The sequence below is a fragment of the Sus scrofa genome, chromosome X, assembly GCF_054392235.1.
Source record: "Sus scrofa isolate SSC_HxYL_T2T_F1_AM1 chromosome X, Sscrofa_HxYL_maternal_Yorkshire_Landrace_v2.0, whole genome shotgun sequence".
NCBI classification, from domain to species: domain Eukaryota; kingdom Metazoa; phylum Chordata; class Mammalia; order Artiodactyla; family Suidae; genus Sus; species Sus scrofa.
In genome coordinates, this window is record NC_139401.1 from 122,494,431 (window position 1) to 122,521,575 (window position 27,145).

At 41.4% G+C, this 27,145-nt stretch overlaps 1 protein-coding gene across 11 annotated transcripts in view; it reads left to right on the forward strand.

The window, feature by feature from the left end:
• LOC110257774 (uncharacterized) overlaps positions 1-27,145 on the forward strand; it is a 431,217-nt gene that overhangs the window by 165,084 nt on the left and 238,988 nt on the right. For 4 of the 11 annotated variants that reach the window (XR_014834729.1, XR_014834725.1, XR_014834724.1 and 1 more), the window contains 2 exons: positions 11,345-11,509; positions 24,110-24,286. Coding sequence is in view for 1 of the 11 variants with exons in the window: in XM_085006753.1 (XP_084862879.1) it covers positions 24,110-24,286 (177 nt within the window). In the remaining 10 variants the exon portion in view is untranslated. Of the gene's footprint in view, positions 1-4,808; positions 5,087-5,246; positions 5,411-11,344; positions 11,563-24,018; positions 24,287-27,145 lie in introns of those variants that run through there. The other 7 variants (XR_014834722.1, XR_014834723.1, XR_014834727.1 and 4 more) reach the window with 4 other exon arrangements.

The following is a 27,145-nucleotide window of genomic DNA, read 5'->3' on the forward strand; positions in this document are numbered from 1 at the left end:
ATCTTGCTGTGGCTGTGGTGTAGGCAGGAGATACAGCTCCAATTTGACCCCTACCCTGGGAACCTCCATATGCCACGGGTGTGGCCCTAAAAACACAAAAAAAAGAGCTCTTTCCACTTCTCCCCTCGGCCTCCCCATTCTTCACCTAGACCAGGTTAGGGATCTAGGTCCACTCAGTTGTCACAGTGCCCTGCTTTTTTTCTGTGCCGCTTAGCCCAACTATAATTATGGGACTGATGTGCCACCCACTGTCCTAACGAGGCCTCTTGCCCAACTATAACTTAACACTTATTAATGTCATCATTTGTTTAATGGTTGCTTCTCTAGATCGTAAGCTCTAGGAAGACAGAGACTGTGTCTATATTGTTGTCATTTTATCCTTAGCAGCTTATACTGCCTGGAACTTAGCAGATGCTAACTCAGTGTTCATTGAATTCATTCAGGAAAGGAAGCATCATAGAATAGCATCCTGCAAAATGGGCACACTGACGTGGACCTCACCGAGTTATTGATAGCAGCACAGCAAAGGGGATGTGCATACATGCCTGGCACACAGGAGGTGCTCAGTAGATGTTCCCCAGAGCATCTAAACTATTTATAAATTTGGCGAGACATTTTTGTTATGTGTAATAGAGCAGAATGAGAAAATATTGTATTAGACATCTCAAAATAATTTCATATTATCAACTGTGGCTTACTGATATTTATTCTGCAGTCTTGTCATGTACATGGTAGGCACTTTTTTTCCTGACAATAGAAGCTTCTACTTAAACTCTTAGATTCAATTTCCAGGTTTTGCAAGGGGAGTTTATTTATTTAAGGATCCTGGGAGCAAGCCTGATGGCTGTTGGCCCTTTCATGGTTGAAATATATTTTGGAAGGAGAAGATTCTACTACATGAGCTGAGACAATGTTTTAAAACTCAAGATGGCTAATAGTGGTAGGGAAGGAATCTAATCCCCATTTTAAGGTGTGGTAAGAATCTTTGAGAAGTAGGTCGAAAACTTGTGAAAAGTGGCCTTCTCCTGAGCCCCGTCATCGTTAGCGTCTAATGGGATCTGTACAAAGTCTAGGAGAGCAGGCTCGGGGTCGTCGCAGCAGAATATGACTGATCTGAAAGCCTTTGTGAGGCGCCCTGAATCACAGTTTGCATTTGCCGGAGCTTTGAATCCCTCCCTCCAGCCGTCCAGGGATGCCACGCTGGTGGCGTTGACCTCAGGGTCATTCTTTTTTAAACAATTATGTTTAATTTGTGAATGCGATTTCCAAATGCAAAAGCTCCCCTGCCCTCCCCTGATTTCCCTCTGCCGCGGAATGTGTGAATTCACATGCATCCTGTCCTAAGGGGTGCGGGGGAGAATTCCGATCAGGAGACATTGTCCCACATCCTGGATATTTGAGAGAATAAACTGATCACATAAAAGTAGGTCTCGTAGCAATAGGGCTGCTTCTCTGAGTATGAAAATTGCTCAAGTGTCGTGGGTTATCATCTACTTTACTTCTGGGTTTTGTTTCTCTGACCAGATTGGGCTAAAAGTAAAACAGGAGGTGAAAGCCCTTACTTCTGTTTGTTAAGCTTTCTACTTCTATCTTTTTTTAAGCAGTCTTCTTTTTTTTCCCTCTCTTTTGCCTCAATAGAAAGAAAAAAAGTTTTGTCAGCACTCCTGTTTCTTTTGTTGTTTTCTTTTTCTCAGAAGTCTTTTTCTGCTTTTATCCTAATCCCAGTCATGCATGAGAGAACAGTTGTGCTCTGTTGTTTGGCTGTTCTGCTAGTTTTGAATCAGTGGGACTCCCTCTTTGTTCTCTTTATTTTCTGAACACAGAAAGGTAAAAGAGTAGGAATAGGGATTGGAACTCTTAAGAAGAGAAACCTATATTTATTTAGATTTAATTCACTTTTTGGGCCATGTCGGTAATAATTAAGGAGTTACAGCAAATAGAACTGTGATCTCCGCTTCCTTACCTAGAACATTTTGTTTAACTGGTATCCCTAGAAATAATGCATTTTAACCACATGCTTCCCATTTTGGTGGTTCTTGGAATCTGCTAAATGATTTAATGGATGGCTGTTTCCCACTTGGGTCTGATACTTAGCAAACAGTTGCTTTATAAGGATTCAGGCACCACCTACCTGAGGTGATGCCTGCATGGGGTTTAGAGTGGACTTCATGATAAAAGCATTTTAAAATCACACAAGAAGATCTGCCTGTTACCAGAGCACCAAAGAAGCCTGGGTGGCTTTTATATTTATATTTATATTTTGTCACTCTTTAAAAAAAAAAAAAGGCATTCAGAAGTGAGACTTGAACTTCGGATGAATATGAGAGGGCTTCATCCTTACAAAACAGCCCCTTTCTGATGTGGTTATCCAACATGGGGTTGCTCCGGGTTGTCATGGTGATAGTGTAGGCCTGAAGGTTTTCACAGGCTCCAACTATGAAGTTTTTGAAAACTGTTTTGATTAATTTTTCCTCCACTCCAACTTCTCTCTCACTTCAACTGTTTGCTCTTTTGTTTCACACTTGATTTATGGCAGGTTGCTGTCATTTAAATAGATGTGCATTTTGAAATTCCTCCTTTCTGTGCTAATGCAAAGAAAAAAATAACCCATGCAAGTCATGCTCAAAGAGTTGGTTATTGTTGCTTGCTGGATTTCGACTCTCTGTGGTTGTCGGGCCTAATTCAAAGTAATTCAGGCTCCTCAGTGGGGGCAGTGCATAGCTCCACAGGAAATTATGATAGCAAAAGTCTTCCTGTCGAGCTCTGCACTTGGCACTACAAAGTGCCTCGGGCTGCAGCTACCTGAATAGGGTTGAATTAGACCAGACAACCGCATCATCCCACTTCTTAATCTATTAGAGCGATATACAAGTGGCAATTGTTGATTGCAAAAATGGGATTAAGAGGCTCTTCAAGTGAATTGATTTTCTTGTGAGAACAAAAAGAGGAAAGAGAAGCCTTCGTTTGAATCACACAGCCAGAAAGTTTCATGAATGGGTTCCACTCCAAATGTTAGAATTAAAGCAATCAGCGCTTCCCCCATGGGGTATGCAGGTGAGAGAAATAAACTGCTCTCAAATAGCAGATTGCGCGCAAAACCCAAGTTTAGGCCATGTGCATTGCAAGACTCCCCTGAAATAAAGTAGCTGCTGGAAAGCTGCCTAATAATGTGACACAGACAAATGGTCCCAGTGGTTCCTCTGTGGCCTCGCACACTGGTGTCAGCTGCAGCCGTGGTTTGTTGGTGAGCCAGGTGAGTTGCGAGCATTTCTCCCGATCCAGTCTCTGATGCGCCCATCAGGAGACTTCTCTCCCTCCCAGGTCAGTGGATCTGTGCTCCCTGTTGAAAAGTTTCCCCACGGCCAGGTCTTTTTTTAAAAGTCATGTATTGCCTGTTTTTTGTTTTTGTTTTTGTTTTTGTTTAATTTTTTTCCTCTGAAGTGGCCTTAGATTTTTGACACTGGATTACCTCGGAAAATGTAAATAGATTCTCTGCTAGTTGTATTGAAATTTTGTTTTACTTTTTCCATGGTGCCGTTGAGTTTGGAAGGACATTTATCACAGTTATTTGTCTTCCGAAAGCCAAACGGCACTGTCAGCTCTCTGCCACCGGCTGATGGTACAGGCCTTGAAAACATAAACTCGGGTGATTTAAATTCGTGTGATGCTCAAGGCTGTGATAAATGACTTCAAGTTGATGGAAAACCCATTGGGATCCTGAAAGAAAACCTGTGAAGGATCCACACATGCTCTCTCATCCTCGAATATCTAAAATGATACGAAGGGTCACTCGACTTTCTTTCTCTGGCATATCATGCATCACAAATGTATCTAGAATGATCATTTATCTGGCGGCTTTAGCTGTCAGAAACTCCAAGGGTGTGGAGAATAGAAATGACACACTGATGCCAGCTGGGGAAAAGAAACTGACCAGAGCAGATGGGGGAAGCCTCCCGTTACCTCTGCCTTTACGATCGTGTCACAGACTAATACCAGCAGCAAATAATTTGGAAAGCCGAGCCCTTTGACAACACAATTGGCGACAAGCAGTTGAAATGTGTTAGAAGAGGCTCCTGTTTGGGAAGATAAACATAACTCTAAGTGACAATGAACTCTCCGCAGATCTGAGACTTCTCCGAAGAAAATCCTTGTCAATGAGTGTAGGAAATGAAAGCGTCCGCCTTTCCCTCACCTATCAGCCTCGGGGGTCAGAGGAGGACGTGAGGATGGGGGAGGCCACCTTTGTTTCCGAGCACAAAGGGGACCATCACTCCCATCTTCAAAGGTTGCTTCAAAGCTCCTTTGGAGAAAAAATGGCACAATTTAGACATTTGGCATTCCTTATGCATGCTGATGCTGTGACTTCAAAAGCCCAGTCAACCAAGCCGGTTAGCGAGGTGTTATTTATTTATTTTTCATGGAGCACGCCCCCCCCCCCCCATCTTGTTTTCTTAACCTGTGGAGTCGGTAGCCAACGGCCACATCAGAAACTGCTTGATGGAGTTGTTACTGCATCGTGAGTCTGGGGACAGTGCCGAATCTCAGGTCCTGACCTGCGGGGAGCACTGTTTTTGGCACTAATTTCCGAAGCAAGATAGAGGGAAGGGACAGAAACAAAAGAGCACCCGTGCCAGAGGACCCCGTACAGCCAGCAGCGCATTGGCTGATGGCTTGGGTCTGTGCCGCAGTATGCCACCAGCTACCATACAGGCTTTACCTTGGCAGGTGGAGCTTGCTTGCTTCCTTGCTTGCTTTTTTTTTTTTTTTTTTTTTTTTTTTTAAGAGCAGCCCTTGTTTAGACAACGTTTGCACAGAGGCTTTCAATCGACTCACAAATGTGAACGTCTCCAAAGAAGAAAGAACATGTGCATTTACATGAAAATATAATTGATAGATTTCGGGTCCTCCTTTCCTTGCATATTGAAGTAATTCTCTTTCTGGGCGTATTTCACTTGCAACCGCCTTTATTTAAAGCTTAATTCAGAGGAATCACAGTTTATTAGGTCTTTTCTTTCCGTCTGGATTTTCTCTAAACCCCGAAAGCAGAGGCACTGGCCTGCATATAACATAGCAAGGATGGGATACAGTAAGTAATAATTGGATATTTATCATAATGTTGCTTTCCCGGAACACTATTCATTAACTGCCCCATATTTAATTATGCCGAAATTAGCACAGGGGAGTCTTTGGCTAGTATATTTGCACATGCTATCAATTATGTTCTAATAAATTAATTTGCTTTTCAGGATTCACCAGAGGCACCGGTTGGGCCTCTGCGCTCCTGCTTGACTGTTCTGACTTTGAACAGGTTTATTCAGCTGCTGTCTGCTAAGCCCTACAGAAAAGCACAATGGCTGCTGATCGGCCTTTTATGGTTTATTGGAAACTGGTGGTCCGCACTGAGGCTCTGGTCAGTGATTAACCCGCGAGAAAACAAACTACACAGGGCTAAGTTGATGTTGGAGGAGGAATGAGCTCACTTCATTAAGGCTTGAAGAGGAAACCTTTTCTTCTTCAGTGCTTGTTCCAAACTTTTCAGGTCTCTATTTAATCACGTAATTCTCTCTAAGTAGCAAGAGAAGCCTGCTGCACAGCAAGCGGTCTTTTGCCACATGACAACTTAGAAAGATAAATTATATATAAATATCTTCATGGTTTTGTGCGGGGAGGAAACCAATTTTAGTATTACTCCGTGAAACGAATTTATTTGTTTCTTTATTAAAAGCAGGAGCGGGGTACACGCCATGCTAGTTCATGTGCACAAATAGTGGGCTTCGTGTTTCTTTGGGCTTCTCTTTCTTTTGATAGGGTTATTGAAAATTCAGGTGAAAGGTGCCTCCCTCCCTCCCCGTGATTCTAAACAAGGATTTGAAAAGGGCTGTGAGGAAGAGAGTCAGGACAAAGCCTAGAATAATGTAGATTATTGCAAAATTGGAAGAGAATAAATCTTGTTCTAGCTAGAATAGAAGGCAGAGCAGGGTTTGCAGGGCCTGGTTCTGTTTTGGTGAAGTATTGCATTTCTAGCATCATCTAGCACCTCTCTCTCTTCTCTCTCTCTCTGTCTCTCTTGCAAGTGGCAACCTCAGCTTTGTAGACCGTGAATAAAAATCCTAACAGATTTAGATGATTCAGTTTAGGTTTTGGCAACGTCCTGCTCTTGGGGGAGAGGGGGGCTCTTCAGGTCTTGAATAGGAAGTCAGTAGAGACATGTAATAGGTGAATGTCAGGGGATTTCAGTGGGGCCTTCTGGTTCTGAATTTAAGGATGTAGCTCACCCTTGCTTTGACGAAGCAAACTGGGGATCCCTGTAGTGACTGGGGGACATCTTACCCTCTTCACTTTCCTTCTCGCTGGCACATTTTTCCTGTTATATCTAGAGGAAAGTACTAGATTACCCCACACATGCGCACATGCACAAGCACTCTGCAGACATCATTATGGGAAGAGGCTTAATTAATTAAAAAAAAAAAAAAACCCACAACGAATTGGTAGACTGCGTGTCAAGCAGAAAAGTTTCACAAAATCCGTATTGTCATCAGGTGTGCGTAGGTCTTTAGAAAACTCACAGTCACTGGAGAGTACATCAGTTCCTCTGAACTGTCCACTGCTGGCTGCTCTGCTGGCTGCTCTTAACCGGCACCTTATTCATAATCCTTTCTTCATCACTAATTTGTGCCCTGATTTCGATAAGTTTGCTGGCAAGACTGAAGCTCCCATTTTCTGATATCTTCCAGCCTCCACAGTATTATCTGCATCTCTTTCTCTTTTCATGCCTCCCCCACTCCCTTTTTGTTGCAGTGAGAGGGATTTTACAAGCCTCTGGCTTTTTGGCAGAACCAAACTTCTGGTTTGGGTACCATCTAAATAATCTCTCTTTACTATTTGCTCTCCCATCCCCTGATGCAGTGACTCCACCCTGTCATTATCTTTCCCCTATACCCCCCCCCCGCTACAGATGTGACTAACACTATCCACCTGCTGATTTGTTGGGCTGTTCTTGCTTGACTGTTCGATTCTGTCATGCAAATGTTACATTAGTGCTTCTCACAGTCTAATGTGCACCACAAATCACCTGGGGAATCTTGTTAAACTACGGATTCTGACTTGATAAGTCTGGGGTGGGGGCCTGAGGCTCTGCATGTCTAACAAACTCCCAGATGATGCTGATGCTTGGGGTTCCTGGACGACACTTTAAGTGGCAAAAGGCTCTCATCCAGATATTCCCAATCACAGTTTGAAAAGCAAAGTGTTTTGCGGCAACGTTGGGTTGTTAGAGAATCATATATTTTAATCAAGGCACAAAAATTTGAACAAAGTTCTTGAGGACAGTTAAAAGGTACGCTAGCATCAGGTCATATGTCAAAGTCCTAACATGAGCTAGGCTTTCTTAACGTTCAGTAGAAAAGCTTGCCAGTGAATGCATATGCTTTTCTGTATTTTTTAAGATTTTTATTTTTTCTATTATAGGTGATTTACAATGTTCTGTCAATTTCTGCTGTATAGCAAAGTGACCCAGTCATATATATATATTTTTTTTTCTCACATTATCCTCCATCATCTTCCATTACAAGTGACTAGATATAATTCCCTGTGCTATACAGCAGGATCTCTTTGCTTATCCCACTCCAAATGCAATAGTTTAACTGTAAAAAACCCCAAAAGACAATCTCCGGAATGGGAGAAAATAGTTTCGAATGGCGCAACTGACAAGGGCTTAATCTCTAAAATATACAAACAACTTATACAACTCAACAGCAAAAAAAAAAAAAAAAAAAAACCCACCAACAACCCGATCAAAAAATGGGCAGAAGACCTGAATAGACATTTCTCTAAAGAAGATATACAGATGGCCAACAGGCACATGAAAAAAATGCTTTTCTATATTTTTAAAAATTAAACTTGGTAATAACCATGGGCAAGGAAAAGGCACAGTGTGTGCTGAAGTCCACAACTGGGGGGGAGGGAGGAACTCAATAAATGACCTGTCATTATAGGATTTGAAAATGTTAAGGAAATTCATTACTAAATCACATCTTGGCAGTGTCATTGTGAAGAAAGTGTTCTCAGCTGGCAGACTATTTTAGCACTATAGTGGTACTTCAGAAAATCTTTTAATATTGGCATAGTATTTATTTTAATTTATTTCAGTTTCTAAAATTTTCTGAGCAATGACGTTTGTTAGAGTGGATGCTGGACCAGCTATGTATCTTAATCCAGACTGCTATTTTTTCCCCTGTAATTCCTAAAAATCTTTAGGAAAAGACTTTCTACAACTTCTTTAAGAAATTTTAAGAAAATTAATCTCACTGTAGGATGTTCTTCTTTAAGTATAACCATAGTTAACTTATGCTGCAATTTATTCTATTATCTTATTTAGCCAAACAGAAAATATTTGACATTTAGCTGCTGTCATTCAAGAAATAGTACTAGATACCACAGGAGAAAGAAAGAAATTTTTTTGGCCATGCCCATGGCATGAAGAATTCCCGGACCAGGGACTGAACCTGCATCACAGCTGTAACCAGCACCACAGCAATAACAACACCGGATCCTTAACCTGCTGAGCCCTCAGGGAACTCCTGGAAATTTTAAGACATGGAGTAAAACAGAGTAAAAAACAGCTGTAAAAAAGAATGAGGCACAGTCTCTGAACTGATATGGTATAATTTCCAGGATGTATTATGTATTACTGAATAAAAAGGAAAAAGTGCAATATGGCAAGCTACTTTTGGTGTAATAAATAAGAATATGCATATACATTTGTATGTGTGTTTTTTCCTTACAAAAACGAATAGTGAAAGGATAAGATAGAATCTATGGGGATTCCTGGAAACTGGGTACAGAGGAGAAAAGAGAAACTTCTCTAATGGTAACTTTTTAGAGACTTTCGACTTTTTAACATGTAAATATTTTACATGTTAAACAATAAAATTCAATAAAAAGGGATGAAATGTCAGATCTTAAAAAAATACAAATAATGGAGTTCCCGTTGTGGTGCAGCGGAAGCAAATCCGACTAGGAACCATGAGGTTGTGGGTTCGATCCCTGGCCTCACTCACTGGGTTAAGGATCAGGTGTTGCCGTGAGCTGTGGTGTAGGTCGAAGACGTGGCTTGGATCTGGCGTTGCTGTGGCTCTGGCGTAGGCCTGGGAACCTCCATATGCCTCGGGTGTGGCCCTAAAAGGACAAAAGACCAAAAAAAAAAAAAGAAAAGAAGAGAAACAAACCTAACTAAATATCACATTTATAACCACAGAGAGAAAATTCAAGTTTCTTTAAAAAATTTTAACCGTTCTCTGACTGTATGCATCATTAGAATGTGTTCTAAGAATAAAAAGAGCTGCAAAGTAATTATACATTTCACAATAAATTTATAAATCGATTTATTGTTAATAGTACATTATATTTGTGCATATAGAATAGAGCAAATAAGTAATTGTTTTAGTGTTAGAAGGAACCAAGATTTTCACAGTATAAGAAAAGCGATGTGAGTATAAACCAATATAAAGGAAAGCCCTCTAATGTTAAATTTAAATTAGAAACATCAGTATGAATTCATTCTATGTATGTATATGTATTTTTCCTGGCTCTGTTCACTCAGAGGGCTTAGGAAGAATAACAGTCCAGTGGCAGTGGGCATACCGAGAGCTCAGATATTGGTTTCTAAATACCATCGCATGCTAAAAAGAACCAGGAAAATGGCTGATTACAGGGCTGGGGTGGAGAAAGTGCAAGGTGAGCCTGGAACACCCTGTGTGCTAGAAGTGAAGTACTCAAACACTAATGGGGTCAAGTCACAAGGACACAGGGACTGGTTTGAAGTGGTGTCACTGATCAAATTTGAGACAGTTGTAACGTCATAAATGATGATCTTGATTATAATACATGGAAAGAAAACAATTCATGAGTCTGAAATGATGGAGCCAAGTAGGCTGGGTGAGGTGGACGGAAAGCTCTTCTTTTCAGAATAATAATACTTTTTGAATGTGGAAAGAGTGACAGAATTATAAACAACATTTTCCAACCTCCAGTGTAATAATTAATCAAAGGTCATCAATGGCTGCTAAAACCATCGAGTGAAAGTTAGTTTGGGCAACGGATATTCACATAGTGTCGATGTATCACCTGGCAATATATATACATTGCAAAGGGAATAGCATAGTTTTACCATGGTGAGAAATGATAGTCGCTACTTAAGTTTTCGGCCTTAGAATCACCAACATGACATTATGTGGCTCTTGATGCGAGAAAATCACAAGTACACAACAGCACGTATGAAGTACTTCTGCCCAAGTGTGTTTAACCTGAATCTAATCATGAGGATGTAATCAGAGGCATCTTGAATCTGGGCTATTCTACAAGACAGCTAGACTTGGAAAAAAGTGATGTCAAAAACAGAAGGGGAAAGGATTGTTCTAGGTTAAAAGACTAAAGAGACATGGCAATTAAATGCAATGTACAAAGCTTCACTAGTACCTGTATTGGGAAAGAAGACATAGGAGGTGTTCTGGGGACAATTGGGGAAATTTGAGTATATACGGTATATTAGATGATTTTATGTAATAATTGTCACATTTCTTGGGTATGATAATGGTGTTGTGATTATGTAGGAGATTGTCCTTGCTCTTAGGAGATACTTACCGAAGTGTTTAGGGGTAAAATGTCATGATGTCTGCAAGTCGTTTTCAAATATATTAATATATGGTATATATGCGTCATGATATGTGACATACCTATACACGCATATGTGTATATATGAGAGAGAAAGCAGATGTAGCAATATGTAAACAAATTGGTGAATCCCAGTGAAGGATGTGTAGAAATTGAATGTACTTACCTTTCAACTTTTCTGAATTTATGAAAATTTTCAAATTAAAAATGTCTAAGTAGGGGAGGACATTTTGTCATCTATAGAATTTCTGGAAAGACAAGAGAACTTGACTCAGAAAATAGGAGTAAGTGTGGCTCTGCAACCAGAACCACGGCCACGACTGCGTCTCAAATCCTATACTGTGAGGACACTGCCGTAGCTGCCATGGAGCTCTCCAGTACCATTTTTCCTCCTCGGCTTCCGTGTGCCACTAGGACCCATGCCTGTGATCGGCCAAGGCAAATCTTGTGTCCATACCCTAACTGCAAGAAGTGTTGGGAAAGGCTTTTTAACTTTGGTGGTGAGAGAGAAGCTCTGCCTCGCTCAGACTCATTCGATGAGAGATTCGCTCACACCTGAGAAGGGGGTTCAGGAGCTGTGGTTCTATGGCAGCCCTTAGACTAAGTCGTAAATCATGAATGGCTAGACAGCGTGGATCACTATGAAATCACTTGTCTCCATGTTCTGTTCTAGTTCCAGCCCTTAGCTGGGCTTTCTGAACCTACGGATTACATGAGCGCAAACCCAGGTAGATCACCACTGGACCTTCGAAATGAGGGAAAAATTGAAACAGAAGACAAAAACAGCGATGCGAGTCCCTCGTGAAATTAACCAGGATCCACACATCATGAATATAGAGTAAGTTATTTGGGTCAGTTATGCACTCAAAGTGTGATTTGCAGGAGATTAAGGTGTATCCCTAGTTTTCATCAGGAAGCAAACACCCTTAAATGAGCTAAAAGGTTAGAAGTCAGAGCATATTGTAAAAGTTGGATGCTCTATGTTCAGATAGCTAAAACGTAGCACCAACATGGAGAAAAGAAGTATGCGACTTTAACACAACCCCGGGGGAGAGAGCCCTGTCAGGCTAATGTGAGTACTTCTATTTCCTTGATAAGTCTCTCTCCACAGTGATAAGGGTGACTCACCAGGCTGCCATAGCTTGATGACATTATTCCTCAATTCAATTTATTGTAATCATCATCAACAACAGCCGGTTATTGAGCGCTTCTTGTGTGCTCATTACTGCAAATACAAAGATGAATAAGGCCCTCGAGGACTTTATAATCCACTTGGAGAGAGAAGATATACACGAAAGAGAAATAACAATAAAAGGTAGCACATAAAGAGCAAATGAGGAGTACAGACAAGTGCTGAAGAAGGTCAGATGCGGGACAACATACTGTGGGCGGGGATAGGAAATGAACATTAGAGGAAGAGTTCATTTGCATAGAAGCAGGGAGGTGGTTCAAGGTTACCATTCCAGGTAAGCCTAAGAACACCGGCCAGGGTGTTGGAAGGATTATCTCTGTGTCTGTGGGGAGGGGGAGGCGGCCTCGAGGAAGCCAGTCCTCCTGTGACAGAAGCATTCCCCGGTGATAGATTGCATGGCCAGGTAAGCTAGGTAAGCTAAGGGCGGGGTGAAGAACCTTGCTGCAGGGCAAGGATCCGAAGAGATAAGCTCCGAAATTAGCTGACCTTCTCTTCTTTATTTTATCTGGATGCTTTCTTTCCTTGCTTATTTCTCTCCTTTTATTATTTTAATTGCTCACCTACAAGTTCCTTGTTAAACCCCTTGTACCAGGAAACAGGGCTTCCTACCATTGAAACAGTCCTTTGTAAAGGTCTCCAGTGATTTTTTTGCATCCTACTCACTGCCCTTGACCCCTCCGCGGTGTTTGGTACCACTTTGATAAAGTCACTTGCCTGCTCAAAACCTTTGTTGGCTCAGTGTTGCGTTCAGGACAAAGTTGAGTTCCTTAGGTAGTGATCTAAGATGCTTGCTCCAAAGTCTGGCCTCAGCTCTCCTTCCAGTTTTATAATAATAGCTGCTGTTTATTGAATGCTTTCTTTGTGCCATTGTGGGCAAGCATTTTTCATATGTGATTTCATTTAATGGAAAAACTCTGTGAGGCAGGTCCAGTTAACCTCCATATTTTTTTACGCATGTAGAAACTGAGGCACAGCTTGTAACTCTAGTCTCAGATTATCACATGAAGTTAATACTTACATGTCTAGGTGCCTACTTAACGTCTCGGTTTGGATGTGTATTATTTCAAACTTAAGATATTCAAAACTGAACTCCTGATTTTCCATGGTCCCTGAACCTATGCTCCCCCCATAGTCTTTTCTCATTTGGGGAGGCAATAACTCCACTGTTCAGTTTTTTTAAGCCCTAAAGCTCACAGATGCCTTTGCTTCCTCTCATCTTTTAAAACCACACATCTAATCCATCAGTTGTACCATCAAAATATATCCAGAACATAACCATTTCTCACCACCTCCAACGCTATACTCTTGGTCTCTTTTACTAACTACCTCTCACCTTGATTATTGGACTAGTTCCGTACCTCATCTTCCCACTTTCAGCTTTGCTCCCTACAGCAGCTTCTCAATGCAGCAGCCCCAGAGAGATGGCATTAAATAAAAGTCATGCCTCTGCTCAGAAGCTTTCCAATGGCTCTCATCTCACTCAGTATCAATCCTAAAGTCCAAATCATGGCCTACTGTTCGCTCCTCCAAGTGGACCCACGCCTCCATTCCTCTCTCCCTCTCTCCTCTAGCCACTCTGGCCTCTGCACTGTTTCTTGAACTGTTCAGTGTATCCTCACCTCAGGGCATTTGCACTTCCTATTGCCTCTGCTACATGTGTGTTTCCCCAAGAAATCTGAAGAGTTTACTTCTTCTTTCTTTCAATTCTCTTTTGAAATGGTAATTCATCAGAGAAATCTTCTCTGATGATCTATACAAAATAGCCAACTCCCTGCACTTATGCCACTCTGTAGCTCTTTAGTTTAATATATGTTCTTGGTAGCACATCACTTACTGATACATTGAAATGTACGATTTCAATAAATATTTGTCAAATGAATAAAAGAAGGTATTTGTCCAGAGGAAAAGGCAGACCTGATATTTGAAGCCAGAAATATCTGGCTTTATATCTTATGCTTCAAACCATTACATGCCTATTGTTTCCCTGTATAAACTTCCTGTTCCAGCCAAACTGCCAATGTCTATTGAATACAGCACAAGTAAAATGGCATATTTTTATCTTGATCCCTCTCATCTGAACATACCCCCAAACAAACACCAAGAACTTCTCAACAGTGTATGTCCAACACACCTTAAAAAGCATAAATAGACTCATAAGAAAGGATAGGAAGTCCTCAGGGACAAGAAATGAAGGAGCGGAAAGCTATAAATGCAAAAGCCTTCAATATTAGCAAATCGAACCAGAAATATACAAAGAGGATGCCATATCATAGTCAAGTGAGATTGATTTATCTCAGGAAAGCAAGACTTGTTTCCCATTCGAAAATCAATCAGTGTAATTCACCATATTGAAAGAATAAGGGAGCAAAAAATGTAAGACCATCTCAATAAATGTAGAAAAAGCTCTTGAGGAAATTCAAAATCCATTCAAAGTAAGAAGTCTCAGCAAATTAAGAGTAGAACTTTCTCAGCCTGATAAAAGGTATCTATAAAAACATAAAAGCAGCATCATACTGAATGGAGAAAGACCGAGTGCTTTCCACCTAAGATCAGGAATGAGGCAAGATTGTCTGCGTTCACTGCTTCCAGTCACCAATATACTGTAGGTGCTGTGAAAAATAAAAGCCATACAGACTGAAATAGAAGAAATAAAACTGTCTCTTATTCATGGTGATGTTACTGTCTACATTGAAAATTCTATGGAATCTACAAAAATGCAACTGAATATGTACTTCAGAAAGAGAAATTTAACTCAAAAGGAATGAGGTTTAAAAATTCAGAACAGGAGTTCCCGTCGTGGTACAGTGGTTAACGAATCCGACTAGGAACCATGAGCTTGCGGGTTCGGTCCCTGCCCTTGTTCAGTGGGTTAAGGATCCAGCGTTGCCGTGAGCTGTGGTGTAGGTTGCAGACGTGGCTCGGATCCCGCGTTGCTGTGGCTCTGGCGTAGGCCGGTGGCTACAGCTCCGATTCAAGCCCTAGCCTGGGAACCTCCATATGCCGCGGGAGCGGCCCAAGAAATAGCAACAACAACAACAACAACAACGACAAAAAGACAAAAAAAAAAAAAAAAATCAGAACAAAGAAACCGGTAAACATGGGTAAAACTAAAACATAGTAAGGAAAAAGACTAAAAACAAATGAGCTAAAGAATCCAGTTTAAAGAAATTAGAACAAATTAAGAACAAATGAGTGAAATTAACAATAGAAGGAAAGAGCTAATAAAGTGTAAAAAGTAAATAGAAATTAAAGATATGACAGTCATTGAGGCAAAAGGGTTTTTTTAACTAATAAAGTGGACTTCTGCAAGATTAATATTGACAGAAGATAGAAAGCACAAATATACAAGACTAGGAATGAAAATACAGTTGCCTCAGAAATTAAACAGATTTTCATTTAATTAAAAAGCTTGTTTCAAAAATATTTCTGTAAAGATAACCCCAAGCCCAGATAGCTTTATAGACAATTTCTATCAAGTATTAATGGAACAGGCGATGCTCATCTTCTGCATTCACTTTCCTAGTGAATTGAAAGGAAGCTCCTTAACTCCTTTCTTGTGCTATTCTTGCCTGATTTAGGACAGTATGAGAAAGGAAAATTATGGGCCAACTTCATTTGTAAACATTGACACAAAAATCCAAAATGAGTTATAAGCAAACTGAATCCAAGGAGATACGAAAAAAAAAAAAAAAAAGATCAAAATTTCTTTAAGCCAAGAAAAAAAGGGAGTTTAACATTATGACATTTGTTAATTTGTCACCATATTAGCAGTTAAAAAAGAAAATAACATGATCGTGTCAATAGTTAGAGAAAAAATATTCCTAAAATTTAACCCCGAATCATGATTAGGAAAAAAGAAATCTCTGGGCAAATAAGAATAGAAGGAAACTTCCTGGACCCGATGTAGAGTACCAAAAACCAAACCAAACCAAACCAAACCAAACCCAAACAGCAGACTTCATTTTTTTTTTTTTTTTTTTTTTGCTGTGCCTGTGGCATGCAGAAGTTCTCATGCCAGGGATTGAAGTTGTGCCACAGCCATAACCTGAGCCATAGCAGTGACAACACCGGATCCTTAACCAGATGAGCCACGAGGGAACTCCAGCAACTTCATTTTAAATGGTGAAACATTAGAAACATTCTTTTTATTTATTTAAAAAAATTTCTTTCTGTTTTTTGTTTGTTTATCTTTTATTTATTTATTGGCCATGCCTGCAATATACAGAAGTTCCTGTGCCAGTGATTAAACCAATGCCACAGTAGTAACCAGACCCACAGCAATGCAAAGGCCAGATCCTTAACCCACTGAGCCACCAGGGAACTCCAGAAACACTCCCTTTAAATTCAGGAAGAAGACCAGGGTGTATGTTGCTAAGCTTCTATTCAACATTATATTAAAAGTTATAGCAACAGTAATAAAACAAGAGAAAAAAAGAGCTATGGATTGGAAAATAAGAAATGACACTGCCGCTATTCAACAGATAATTGTTTATGTTAAAATCCAAGAGATTTTAGAAACTATTTGGAATAAGAAAGGCTACTGGATATAAAATCAATATTCAAAATTTGACTCTTATACACTGGGAATGGAAATTAGAACATAGAAAATTTAAAAAATGACTTACAAAGCAATAAAAACAAATTATTGCTTAAAGTAACCTCATGCCTCAGATCTGCTCACCATCTCTCCTCCGTCTAGAATACTTTGACGTTTGTAGATCAACTTCCAGTTCACCCTTGATTGTGGACATTTCATAGTATCTTCCTTAACTACTTCATTATAAATGCCTTTTTCCTCTGAAGTGTTGTACCTCTACTTTGTACCATTATTATGATACTGACCTTCAACTACCAGTAAATTAATTTATATTATTTGTCATCTTTCACTAGATCGTAGTCTACTACAAGGCAAGAGAGGGATCATGTATTGTTCCTTATACATCTCATGGAACGTAGCACAGTCTTGTACACAGTAGATCTTTAATAATATTTATAGAATCATAGCTTTGACAATAATTAATTGACTTTATAGCTGATAAATCCATCTCTGTTGAATTCACAAATGCATTGTTTGATATTTCTGGAGTTACTGCACTGGTCAGGCTGTCACACAACCCTTGTGATAGATACCAGCCAGTCTTGAGGGCCACCCTGTTGCAAGCTTTTCTTGTTTCTTTCAGTAGGCATGGTAGGCATTTACGTAACTCCCTGTTGACTATTAAAATTTACTACCAGTAGAACCATTGGTTTAAGGAAAAATCCCATGGCTTCTGATGGAATAAAAACAAAAGACATCGGAGTTCCCGTCGTGGCGCAGTGGTTAACGAATCCGACTAGGAACCATGAGGTTGCGGGTTCGGTCCCTGCCCTTGCTCAGTGGGTTAAGGATCCGGCGTTGCCGTGAGCTGTGGTGTAGGTTGCAGACGCGGCTCGGATCCCGCGTTGCTGTGGCTCTGGCGTAGGCCGGTGGCTACAGCTCCGATTCAAGCCCTAGCCTGGGAACCTCCATATGCCGCGGGAGCGGCCCAAGAAATAGCTAAAAAACAAACAAACAAACAAAAAACCCACAAAAGACATCAATGACACCCCCAAACCTGCACTTCACACAGCTGCTTTCTTTGAGGGGGTGGCCCCACTTGCTTTCTCCCTGCCTCAGCCATGATTGTTTTTTAGCCTATTTTGTTAACCATTCGCTATGCTCGTCACAGATCGTTGGACTAGGCATCATCATAACTAACTGCAAGGCAGCCAGCTGTGCGGGGCCCAGGGATCTCTGCTGCCTTTGAAGTGGCTTGAACCCTGTCCAGTACAGGTGCTCTACACCCAGTGTCACCAACCCAACACAACCAAATGCCATCTTTGTGAAGAACAAAGCAGAGAAGCAGAGTTCCAAACGCTATTTAATGATCATCTTAGTTGCTTACTAAACTGGGAGCACCTCTCAAAGCTGAGTGGGGCCTGGGGTTTGTGTGTAGCTGGGCTGGGAGGGGAGGCTTTCCCATTCCGTTGTACTTCTGTGCAGTCCTAAACATACATGGCTGTCATTCTTCAGTGATCAGCTCTTCCCCTTGACTCTGAAAAACCCGAGCAGCTGAATCTGCACAAACATTCAGCCCTCTTGCATTCTTTCCCCTTTAAATAGCATTTGCCCCTCCCCCACCCCACCCCCATCTTTCTTAGTTTTGCCCTTGTTCATTGGTTATCTGTTTCCACTGAAATATATTATCTCACAAAACAGAAAGACTGGAGGTAGGGCAGGTTTTCATTTGGTTGATTTTCAGTGATCTTATGAAAACCTTGGGATCTTTCCATCTCTATGCGCTGCCATTCTCAGTGCAAGCTTTGCCCTTAGGCTTGTAGCAAGATGGCTGTAACAGTTCCAAATATAACAACATTGGGAAGCTGTAGGTAGATATTTTTATATGCTTCTCTCTTAGGAATGAACAAACTTTCCCCAGAAGCCATATAACAGTCCTCTCTTCAAATGTAATTGACTAGAATCAGATGGTGTGGCCATCCCCAACCCACTTATCACCAAGGAAATGGGATCCCCTTAGACCAATGGTTGTCACACCTCTGCATCAATATCAATCGGAGGACTTATTTTAAAACACAAAGTGCTGGGCTGCACCCACAGAGTTTTTGATTCAATAGGTCTGGGTGGAGAGCAGGAGTTTGCAATTCTAATGTTTTTCGGTGATACTGATGCTGCTGATCTGGGGGCCACACTTTGAGAACCACATGGATACATGAGGGAGGGAAGGACCCATGTTACAAAAGAAAAATAAAGAACCAATACTGGGATGTCAACCCAGAACATCCACGAAAAGTCAAAACTTGAAGCTTAATTTTACTTTTCTTGATTCCTAAGGGAGCAGCAAGCTATTGTGCACAGCTGTAGATGAAAGTGGCAGGAACATCATCATTCCTCTCTCGGAGTTCTCTAGTGTCCGAGGTTCATTTACCCTCCCCTTTAAAACTAGGCCACCAGGGTCTGAGCTTGCATATTCCATGATGGCATAGTCCAGTTTTTTATAGCGTTCTCTTCCCCCATCTTTTTTATTGAAGTATACTTAACTTACAATACTGTGTTAATTTCAGGTGTACAGCAAAGTGATTCAGTTACACGTAAACATATACCCATTCTTTTTCAGATTCTTTTCCCATATAGGTTATTACAGAATATGGAGTAGAGTTCCCTGTGCTCTACAGCAGGTCCTTGTTGGTTATATATTTTACGTATAGTAGTGCGTGTATGTTAATCTCAGCCTCCCAATTTATCCCTCCTCCCCAAGATTCCCCTTTGAAAACCATCTATTTGATTTCAAAATCTGTGTCTGTTTTTGTCTTGTAAAGAAATTCTTTTATATAATTTTTATTAGACTCCACATATAAGTGGTATCATATGGTATTTGTCCTTCTCTTTCTGACTTACTTCACTTAGTATGAGAATATCTAGGTTCATCCCTGTTGTTGTAAATGGCTTTTCTTTTTCGAATGGCTGAGTAACATTCCACTGTATATATGTACCACGTCGTCTTTAGGTTGCTTCCATGTCTTGGCTGTTGTGAATAGTGCTGCATTAATTATTTGTACAGTTGTTAATTATGGTCATTCTGATAGGTGTGAGGTGATACCCCATTGTAGTTTTGAGTGGCATTTCGTTATTAGCGATGATGAGCATCTTTTCATGTGCCTGTTGGCCATCTGTATGTCCTCTTTAAAGAAATGTCTATTTAGGTCTTCTGCCCATTTAAAAAAATTTTTTTTCACATAGAGCTGTATGAGCTTTTTGTATATTTTGGAAATTAATTCTTTGTCAGTTGCATCATTTGCAAATATTTTCTCCCATCCTATAGGTTGTCATTTTGTTTTGTCTGTGATTTCCTTTGCTGTGGAAAAGCTTTTAAGTTTGATTAGGTCCTGTTTATTTTTATTTCCATTCCCACGTGTTTCTGAGAATCTCCCTGACATAGTGACAAATACGTCCTGGTTGTCACCAGTCACCTTCGACTACTGTGCTTGTAGGCCACCCTCTCCTACTGCTGGAGCTGAATCGTTATCACAAGCCCTTCTCTTTATTGAAGGTTTGGAACAATGAGAAGAATTCGAATAGGAGAAAAGCTTAAGTTTATATTTTAGGCAGCATGGCTTCTACAGTCCATTTGCCCTACAGTCAATATAACTGTGCCAGGTGATCTCATTCTAGCCTTCTCTTATTAGCCCCTAGCCCACCACTGTGGTGTGGAGCCAACCTACTTATCTCCATTGCTAATGACCTTGACCATGTACTCTAGTCAAGGTCCCAATACCCTCCCTCTATACATCAGAGAAAAAACTTTCCTGTCATTGTCAGAATCCTTAAAGAGATACAAGCTTGTAATGAAGATAACTTTTTACATTATTGTGCAAATCTGTTTGTCTCAACATTTCCCCAAACTTCTCCATTCCAGAATTGGATTCTGGCTTTATATTCGCATAGAGAAACTAACCATCTCTCTTAGCCATCTATTGCTGTGTAGGAAATTATCCCCCAAATTTAGTAGCTTAAAACAAACATTATCTCACAGATTCTGGTCTGTCAGGAATCCGGGAGTGAAGTAGGTGGATCCCTCTGGTTTACAGTCTCTTGTGAGGTTGCAACTGCAGTCTCCTGTGAAATCGTGCTTGGGGAGCATCTGCCTCTGAAACTATTCATGCGGTTGCTGGTTAGTTCCTCACTGACTGTTTCCTCGGGTAAGCTGCCTGGGTATTCTCTTGACAGGCAGCTGGCTTCCCCTAGCGTGAGTGATTCAAGAAATAGCAAGAGCAAGAAAGAGTCCAAGATGTAGGCCATTGTATTTTATAATCTTATTTCAGAAGTGGCTGCAAATCAAAACTACTATGAGGTACCACCTCACACCAGTTAGAGTGGCCATCATTAACAAGTCAACAAAAAGCAACTGCTGGAGAGGGTGTGGAGAAAAGGGAACCAACCCTCCTTCACTGTTGGTGGGAATGTAAATTGGTACAACCACTATGGAAAACAGTATGGAAATACCTCAGAACACTAAATGTAGAACGACCATATGATCCAGCAATCCCACTCCCGGGCATATACCCGGACAAAACTTTCCTTGAAAAAGATACATGCATGCCTGTGTTCATTGCAGCACTAGGCACACTATCCAAGACACGGAAACAACCTAAATATCCATTGACAGATGAATGGGTTAAAAAGATGTTGTACGTATACACAGTGGAATATTACTCATCCATAAAAAGGACAAAATAATGCCATTTGCAGCAACATGGATGAAACTAGAGACTCTCATACTGAGTGAAGTAAGTCAGAAAGAGAAAGACAAATACCATACAATATCACTTATATCTGGAATCTAATATATGGCACAAATGATCTATCTACAAAACCAAAACAGACCATGGATATGGAGGACAGACTTGTATTTGCCAGGGGAAGGGGGAGGGAGTGTGATGGACTGGGAGTTTGGGGGTTGGTAACTGCAAACGATTGCCTTTGGAGTGGATAAGCAATGAGGTCCTGCTTTATAGCACAGGGAACTATATCCAATCACTTGTGATGGAACATGATGGAGGGTTATGTGAGAAAAAGCGTGTATAAAATATCTGTATAACTGGGTCACTTTGCTGTACAGCAGAAATTGACAGAACATTGTAAATCAACTATAATAAAAAATTAAAAATTTTTAAAAAAGAAAAGGCATACCAACACTTCTGCCACATTTTTTTGACGTGGGAAGCCTACCACAGCATCCGGATAGTTACCCCTAATGAGAGCTGTGCACCCAGTCATAGAAAAACAGAAGAAAAACTGCTTTCAACCTTAAAATGGCCATTTTGTCTCTTCTTCTGACCATCAAGATTTTAAAAGTTAATAGGGTCCAGTCTCAGAGCATTTAAATCTGTCTTATTATTTCCAAGTCAAGTATATTTGGTACAAAATATCCATAAAATTGAAATAAAGGGAGGTTTGCCATTAATTACCCACATCATTGTTTGGATATACCTTTTCCCTGATCATATGGAAATCTAGCTAAAGTGTGGAAACATTAATTCTAAGTACACTAGCAGCTAGAGATTGTCCCATATCTAATTATGTTTACCCATAATTACTTGCATTTAATCTGCACTATTTTTATTAATCACATCCCCTCGAAGCTGGAACCACTTGTCATACCATTTTCTGGCTGTTGCTTTTGCCCTGATACCCAGGCTCTACAGAGAGAAATGTGAAATCCTGTTTCTTCTCACTGGAATCCATCAGGACCCACACTGCCATCGCTATATACATTTTGGAAAGTAAAATCATTTTTTCTCATATATAATTCAGTCCTCAAAACACCCTTATTAACATGTTGTTATCCCATTTTATAGATGAGGAACCTGAAGCTGGAGAGGTTAAGTAAGTTTCCTGAGATCAGACAATGAGGGGAGTAAATGGCAGCACCAGCATGTGAACCCGGGTCCTCTGACCCTCAGGGAAAGTTTTTTGAGCTTTTCATTGAAATATAGCACCCATTCGTAAAAGTGCACAAATCAGAAGTGTAAATCCCCCAAAATTATGACAAAGTGAACACACCTGGGTGAGCAGAGCGCAGATCCGGAAAGAACTCATTCCTTCTAGTCGCCACTCCTGCAGGGGTCGTCAGTATCCTGATTTCTAATGGCGTAAACAGGTTCCGTCTTGCGGAATCATCCATTATGGATCACGTAGTGTAGAGCGTCTTCCTTTGTGAGATTCATCTGTACTGTTGATTGGAGTTGTAGTTTATTCATTCATATTGGTGTTATATCATGTACTTCCTGATGTGACGCAATGAAAGGGCATTTCACATCTGTGAACTCTGCCAGAAAATTCATAACCTTGGTGTAATCACAAGAAAGCTTTGGCAATCCCCAAATGAGGAGTTTTCTAAAGAATGCATGAGCTGTATTCTTCAAAACTTTTAAGGTCAGGAAGAACTGAGGAACTATTATAGTCTGGAGGACACTAGGGAGCCATGACAACTCAATGCCATGTGAAATCCTGGATTGGATGCTGGGACAGAAAAGGACATTAATGGAAAAACTGGTGAAATTCAAGTAAAATCTAGAGTTCAGTCAATAGTACAGTACCAGTAATAGTTTCTTAGGTTTTTTTTTTTTTTTTGGTCTTTTGTCTTTTCAGGGCCACACCCATGGCATATGGAGGTTCCCAGGCTAGGGGTCGAATTGGAGCTGCAGCTGCCGACCTACACCACAGCCATAGCAACGTGGGAGCTGAGCCGCGTCCGTGACCTACACCCCAGCTCACGGCAACGCCAGATCCTTAACCCACTGAGTGAGGCCAGGGATCAAACTCACATCCTCATGGATGCTGGTTGGGCTCATTACCGCTGAGCCACAATGGGAACTCCCTCTTAGTTTTGGCAAATGCACCATGTGTCACTTATTGGAAAAGTGTTTATCGGAAGCTGGTTGAAGAGTATATGAGGGGAAGAAAGAATACATATAAACTCTCTGTACTATATTAAGTTTCTGTCAATCTAAAATTATTCACAAATAAAAGAATTTAAAAATGGACAATTTGACCAGATGCTCCACCCAAGATGTACAAATGGCCAGTAAATACCTGAAAAGATGCTCAAAGTCAGTAGCCATTGCCGGTGGGAATGCAAATGATGTGGGAGACTGTTTGGCAGTTCCCCGGACACTTACACATGAAATTGCCCCATGACCTAGCACTTCCACTGCCCAACAATATACCGTTAAGGTAACGTGACTAATTTTATTTTGACTTTCCACAATTAGAGTTTGGGATTTGACAAAGATCAGCATAGTGATGGCAAGTAAAGCCATTGGAGTGGAAGTTCTTCCAGCCTTCTGGCTTTAGTAAGTGGGTGGATGGGAGTTCTACGTATTAAGATGAGAAAATTGGAGAAGGAATAGGCTTTGGTGGGGGGAGGGCAAATGAAATTCAGGCGTTTTCTTTGGGGTTGTTAAGTTGAAGATGGCTGTAAAGGAATGTTAACTCCACAGTTACACATGACACTGGAGAGGTCTTGGTGTGTGTGTGTGTGTGTGTGTGTGTGTGTGTGTATAAAATTTTTTTTTTGTAAAGTTGTATCAGTCTTTATTAAGCACACACTGTCCAGGACATGTTCTATTTGCTATGGCTTCTCCAGGAAAGTGATTTTTCTGGGACCATGAGGGTGAATTTAAGGGTTCTTTTTCTCTTCTATATAGTGACCATTGGGCGTCATCTGCTACACAAACTACAGGGTCGTGGTCACTCCATCCTAGACGACTGCTTTCTGAAGGCATTTTCAACTCGCTAATAATGCTCATTCTCCATCAGCGTGCTCCGTCTGTCTGGGGGAAGGATTTTGTTGACTGCAATTTGAAACTTCCGTCGAATTTAAGGTGAGTGTGGATAAGGTGGCCCAGCTCACCTAGGAGTGGGATTCAGCTGGAGGGTTGGCTTCCTACTCCTGGGTATCATAGGTGAACCTCAGGGTCACTGTCGGCAGTGCCCCCTTTTAGGCAAACCCATCACTAGCACCATCCCTCTGATAGCAGCACAAAATATTATAGAATATTATAGTAGAGTGGCTCTTTTTCTCAGACCCTCTCTACAGAATGGAATGGTTTCTAGTGTTGTCATAACCAGCCTGAATTGTCTCAGGCGAGGCTGGGAAAGATGGTCGTATCATTCCTGAAATAGAGGTCTGAGAGGGGAGCTGAGCCGAAATGGTCAGGGTAGCTGGCTTAGGAGAGGCGTGTGAACTAAACACCGTATGTGATCCTGGATTGAAAGAAAATTGCTATGAAGAATATCATTGATAAAATTTGAATATGGGCTGTCTTCAAACTAGATAACAATATTGTATCAATGCTAAACTTCCCATACCAGATAATTTAGCTATATTTATCCAAGAGAATGTACCTGTTCCCAGGAGATTTACAGGGAAATATCTCGGGAGACAATTTCAGGGATATTGGCAACTAACTCCTAAATAGCCTGGCAGAAACAACAATAATAACAATATGTGTATGTGTGTGTGTGTGTGCATGCACACGTGTGTGCATGTGTACAAAGAGAGACAGAGAAAGGGGTGGGATGTCAACTGTGACAAAATGTTAACCATTAGTGGATCTGCACGAAGTGAAAAAGCTCCCTACACTATACTTGGCGTTCTTCTGTAAGTTTGAAAGTTTTTTTCAAAATAAGGTGTTGGAGGCTCAAACAAAACCAAACAAAAAGCTGGCTTAGGAAGGAAAGGGGAGTCAGACAAAAGTGTCAAGGGGTCAGGGCTAACTACTCAGGGTGGGTGTTCTCTGCTTCTTGGTCTTGACATGTCAGGAAGTGAGCTGGTGTGAGCCAGCAAACCCGAGCTGTTTCAGAATTGAATCGCTTCTGAGGGTGCAGTTTGGTTCACTGTCTCACAATTTATTAGTGAGCATCGAAATTGATATACTTTCCCAAATTCCTTTTCTGGAAAGGTAGTATCAGGAAGACTAACTTGTCCAGACCTTGTGTGTGTGTGTGTGCGCGCGCGCGTGCACGTGCATCTCTGTGGTTTTATTTTTCCCAGCTTTATTGAGGTAAATTGACAAGTAAAAGTTGCGCATATTTAAGGTATATGACATGATGTTTTGATACACGTACATGTTGTAAAATGAATACCACAATTGAGTTAGTTAACGCATCTCTCACGTCCCCCCCCTTTTTTTTAATGCGGTAAGAACACCTAAGCACTACTCTTTCGGCAAATTTCAAATACATAATGCAGTATTATTAACTATACTTTTGTTTAAATGTAATTCCATTCCTCTTTATTAACACGTATAACACACACACGAAACCCAAGGCACGAACTCTCCCTGGGTATACAAATTTTTGAATTATCTCCATAGAGGTGCCCACTGAAGCCTAGAGAGATTATAAAGCACAAAGATCAAGGCAGCTGCAGTAGAACCCCGGAGGCTCCGATAGCAAAGCAGCAGCCAATAAAGGAGGTTGGAAAGGAATCCTACAGAAGTTCAGAGAGTTGACAGCTTTCCAAAGACAAGAAGTGTTTCAAGGAGAAGGAAGTGACCTACAGTCTAGACCTGCCTTGACCAATATGGTAGCCACTGGCTGTAAGTGGCTACTTAAAACTAAATTAAGAATTCAGTCCTTAGTCACAACGTAGGATTCTTTAACCCACTGTGCTGGGCCAGGGATCCAACTAGCGTCCTGGCGCTACAGAGGCACTGCTGATGCCGTTGCACTACAGTGGGAACTCCAGGTCAGAGTGTGTGTGTGTGTGTGTGTGTGTGTCTTTTTAGGGCCACACCCACAGCATGTGGAAGTTCTCAGGCTAGGGGGCGAATCAGAGCTGTAGCCGCTGGCCTACGCCACAGCCATCGCAATGCCGAATCCAAGCCGCATCTGCGACCTACACCACAGCTCGCAGCAATGCCAGATCCTTTACCCACTGAGCGAGGCCAGGGACGGAGCCTGCGTCCTCATGGATACTAGTCAGATTTGTTTCCGCTGAGCCACGACGGGAACTTTCAACAGAGTTGTTGGGAGCAAAGGTCAAAGTGAGAAGCCAGTGGAGCTGAGGAGATGGAGGCAACAAGATTAGACAGCTTCTTCAAGAAGTCTGTGAAATGGAAACCAGATCTGGTATAATTACTGAAAAAGGAGGCTTGGATGGGGAGATTTTTAAGACGGGGGTCTTTAAACCCTAAAGAGGTTGTCAGTTCAGGTGGAGAGTAAATAAGCATTAAAGCAAGCTTCCTGAGAAGCTAGAGAGGCCGGGACTCAGCGCGTGGGTGGCAGGACTAGCCTCGGAAAGGGGTTATCATCTTCCGTTTTGTTTGGAGGGGATGGGCAGAACTACAGGTAGGTTGGTTGATTTGGTGGCAGGAAGTTTAGGGAATTTCTGTCTGAAGCATTTGATTTTTTTCCTGTGAACGTGAGCGCGTGTGCTGGGCGGGCGGGCTCAGGCGGCTGGATGACGCGGGGTAGGAAGAGGATGAAGGCTTGAAAGTCCTTCTGTGGAAAGGAGGGGAGGGAGCGTCGGCTGCAGCCTTGGTTCTCAAGTTCCCGCGTGCATCTGAATGCCCCCGCGGACGTGTGAAAAAAACCCTGAGTGCTGGGCCCACCCCCCAGGGGCTCTGACAGAGTGGGTCTGAGGTGAGCTGAGAATTTGCATGTCCAGTGCGCTTCCAGACGGCACTGATTCTGCTGCTCCAGAGAGCACACTTCGAGAAGCGCCGGGTTTGCCAAAC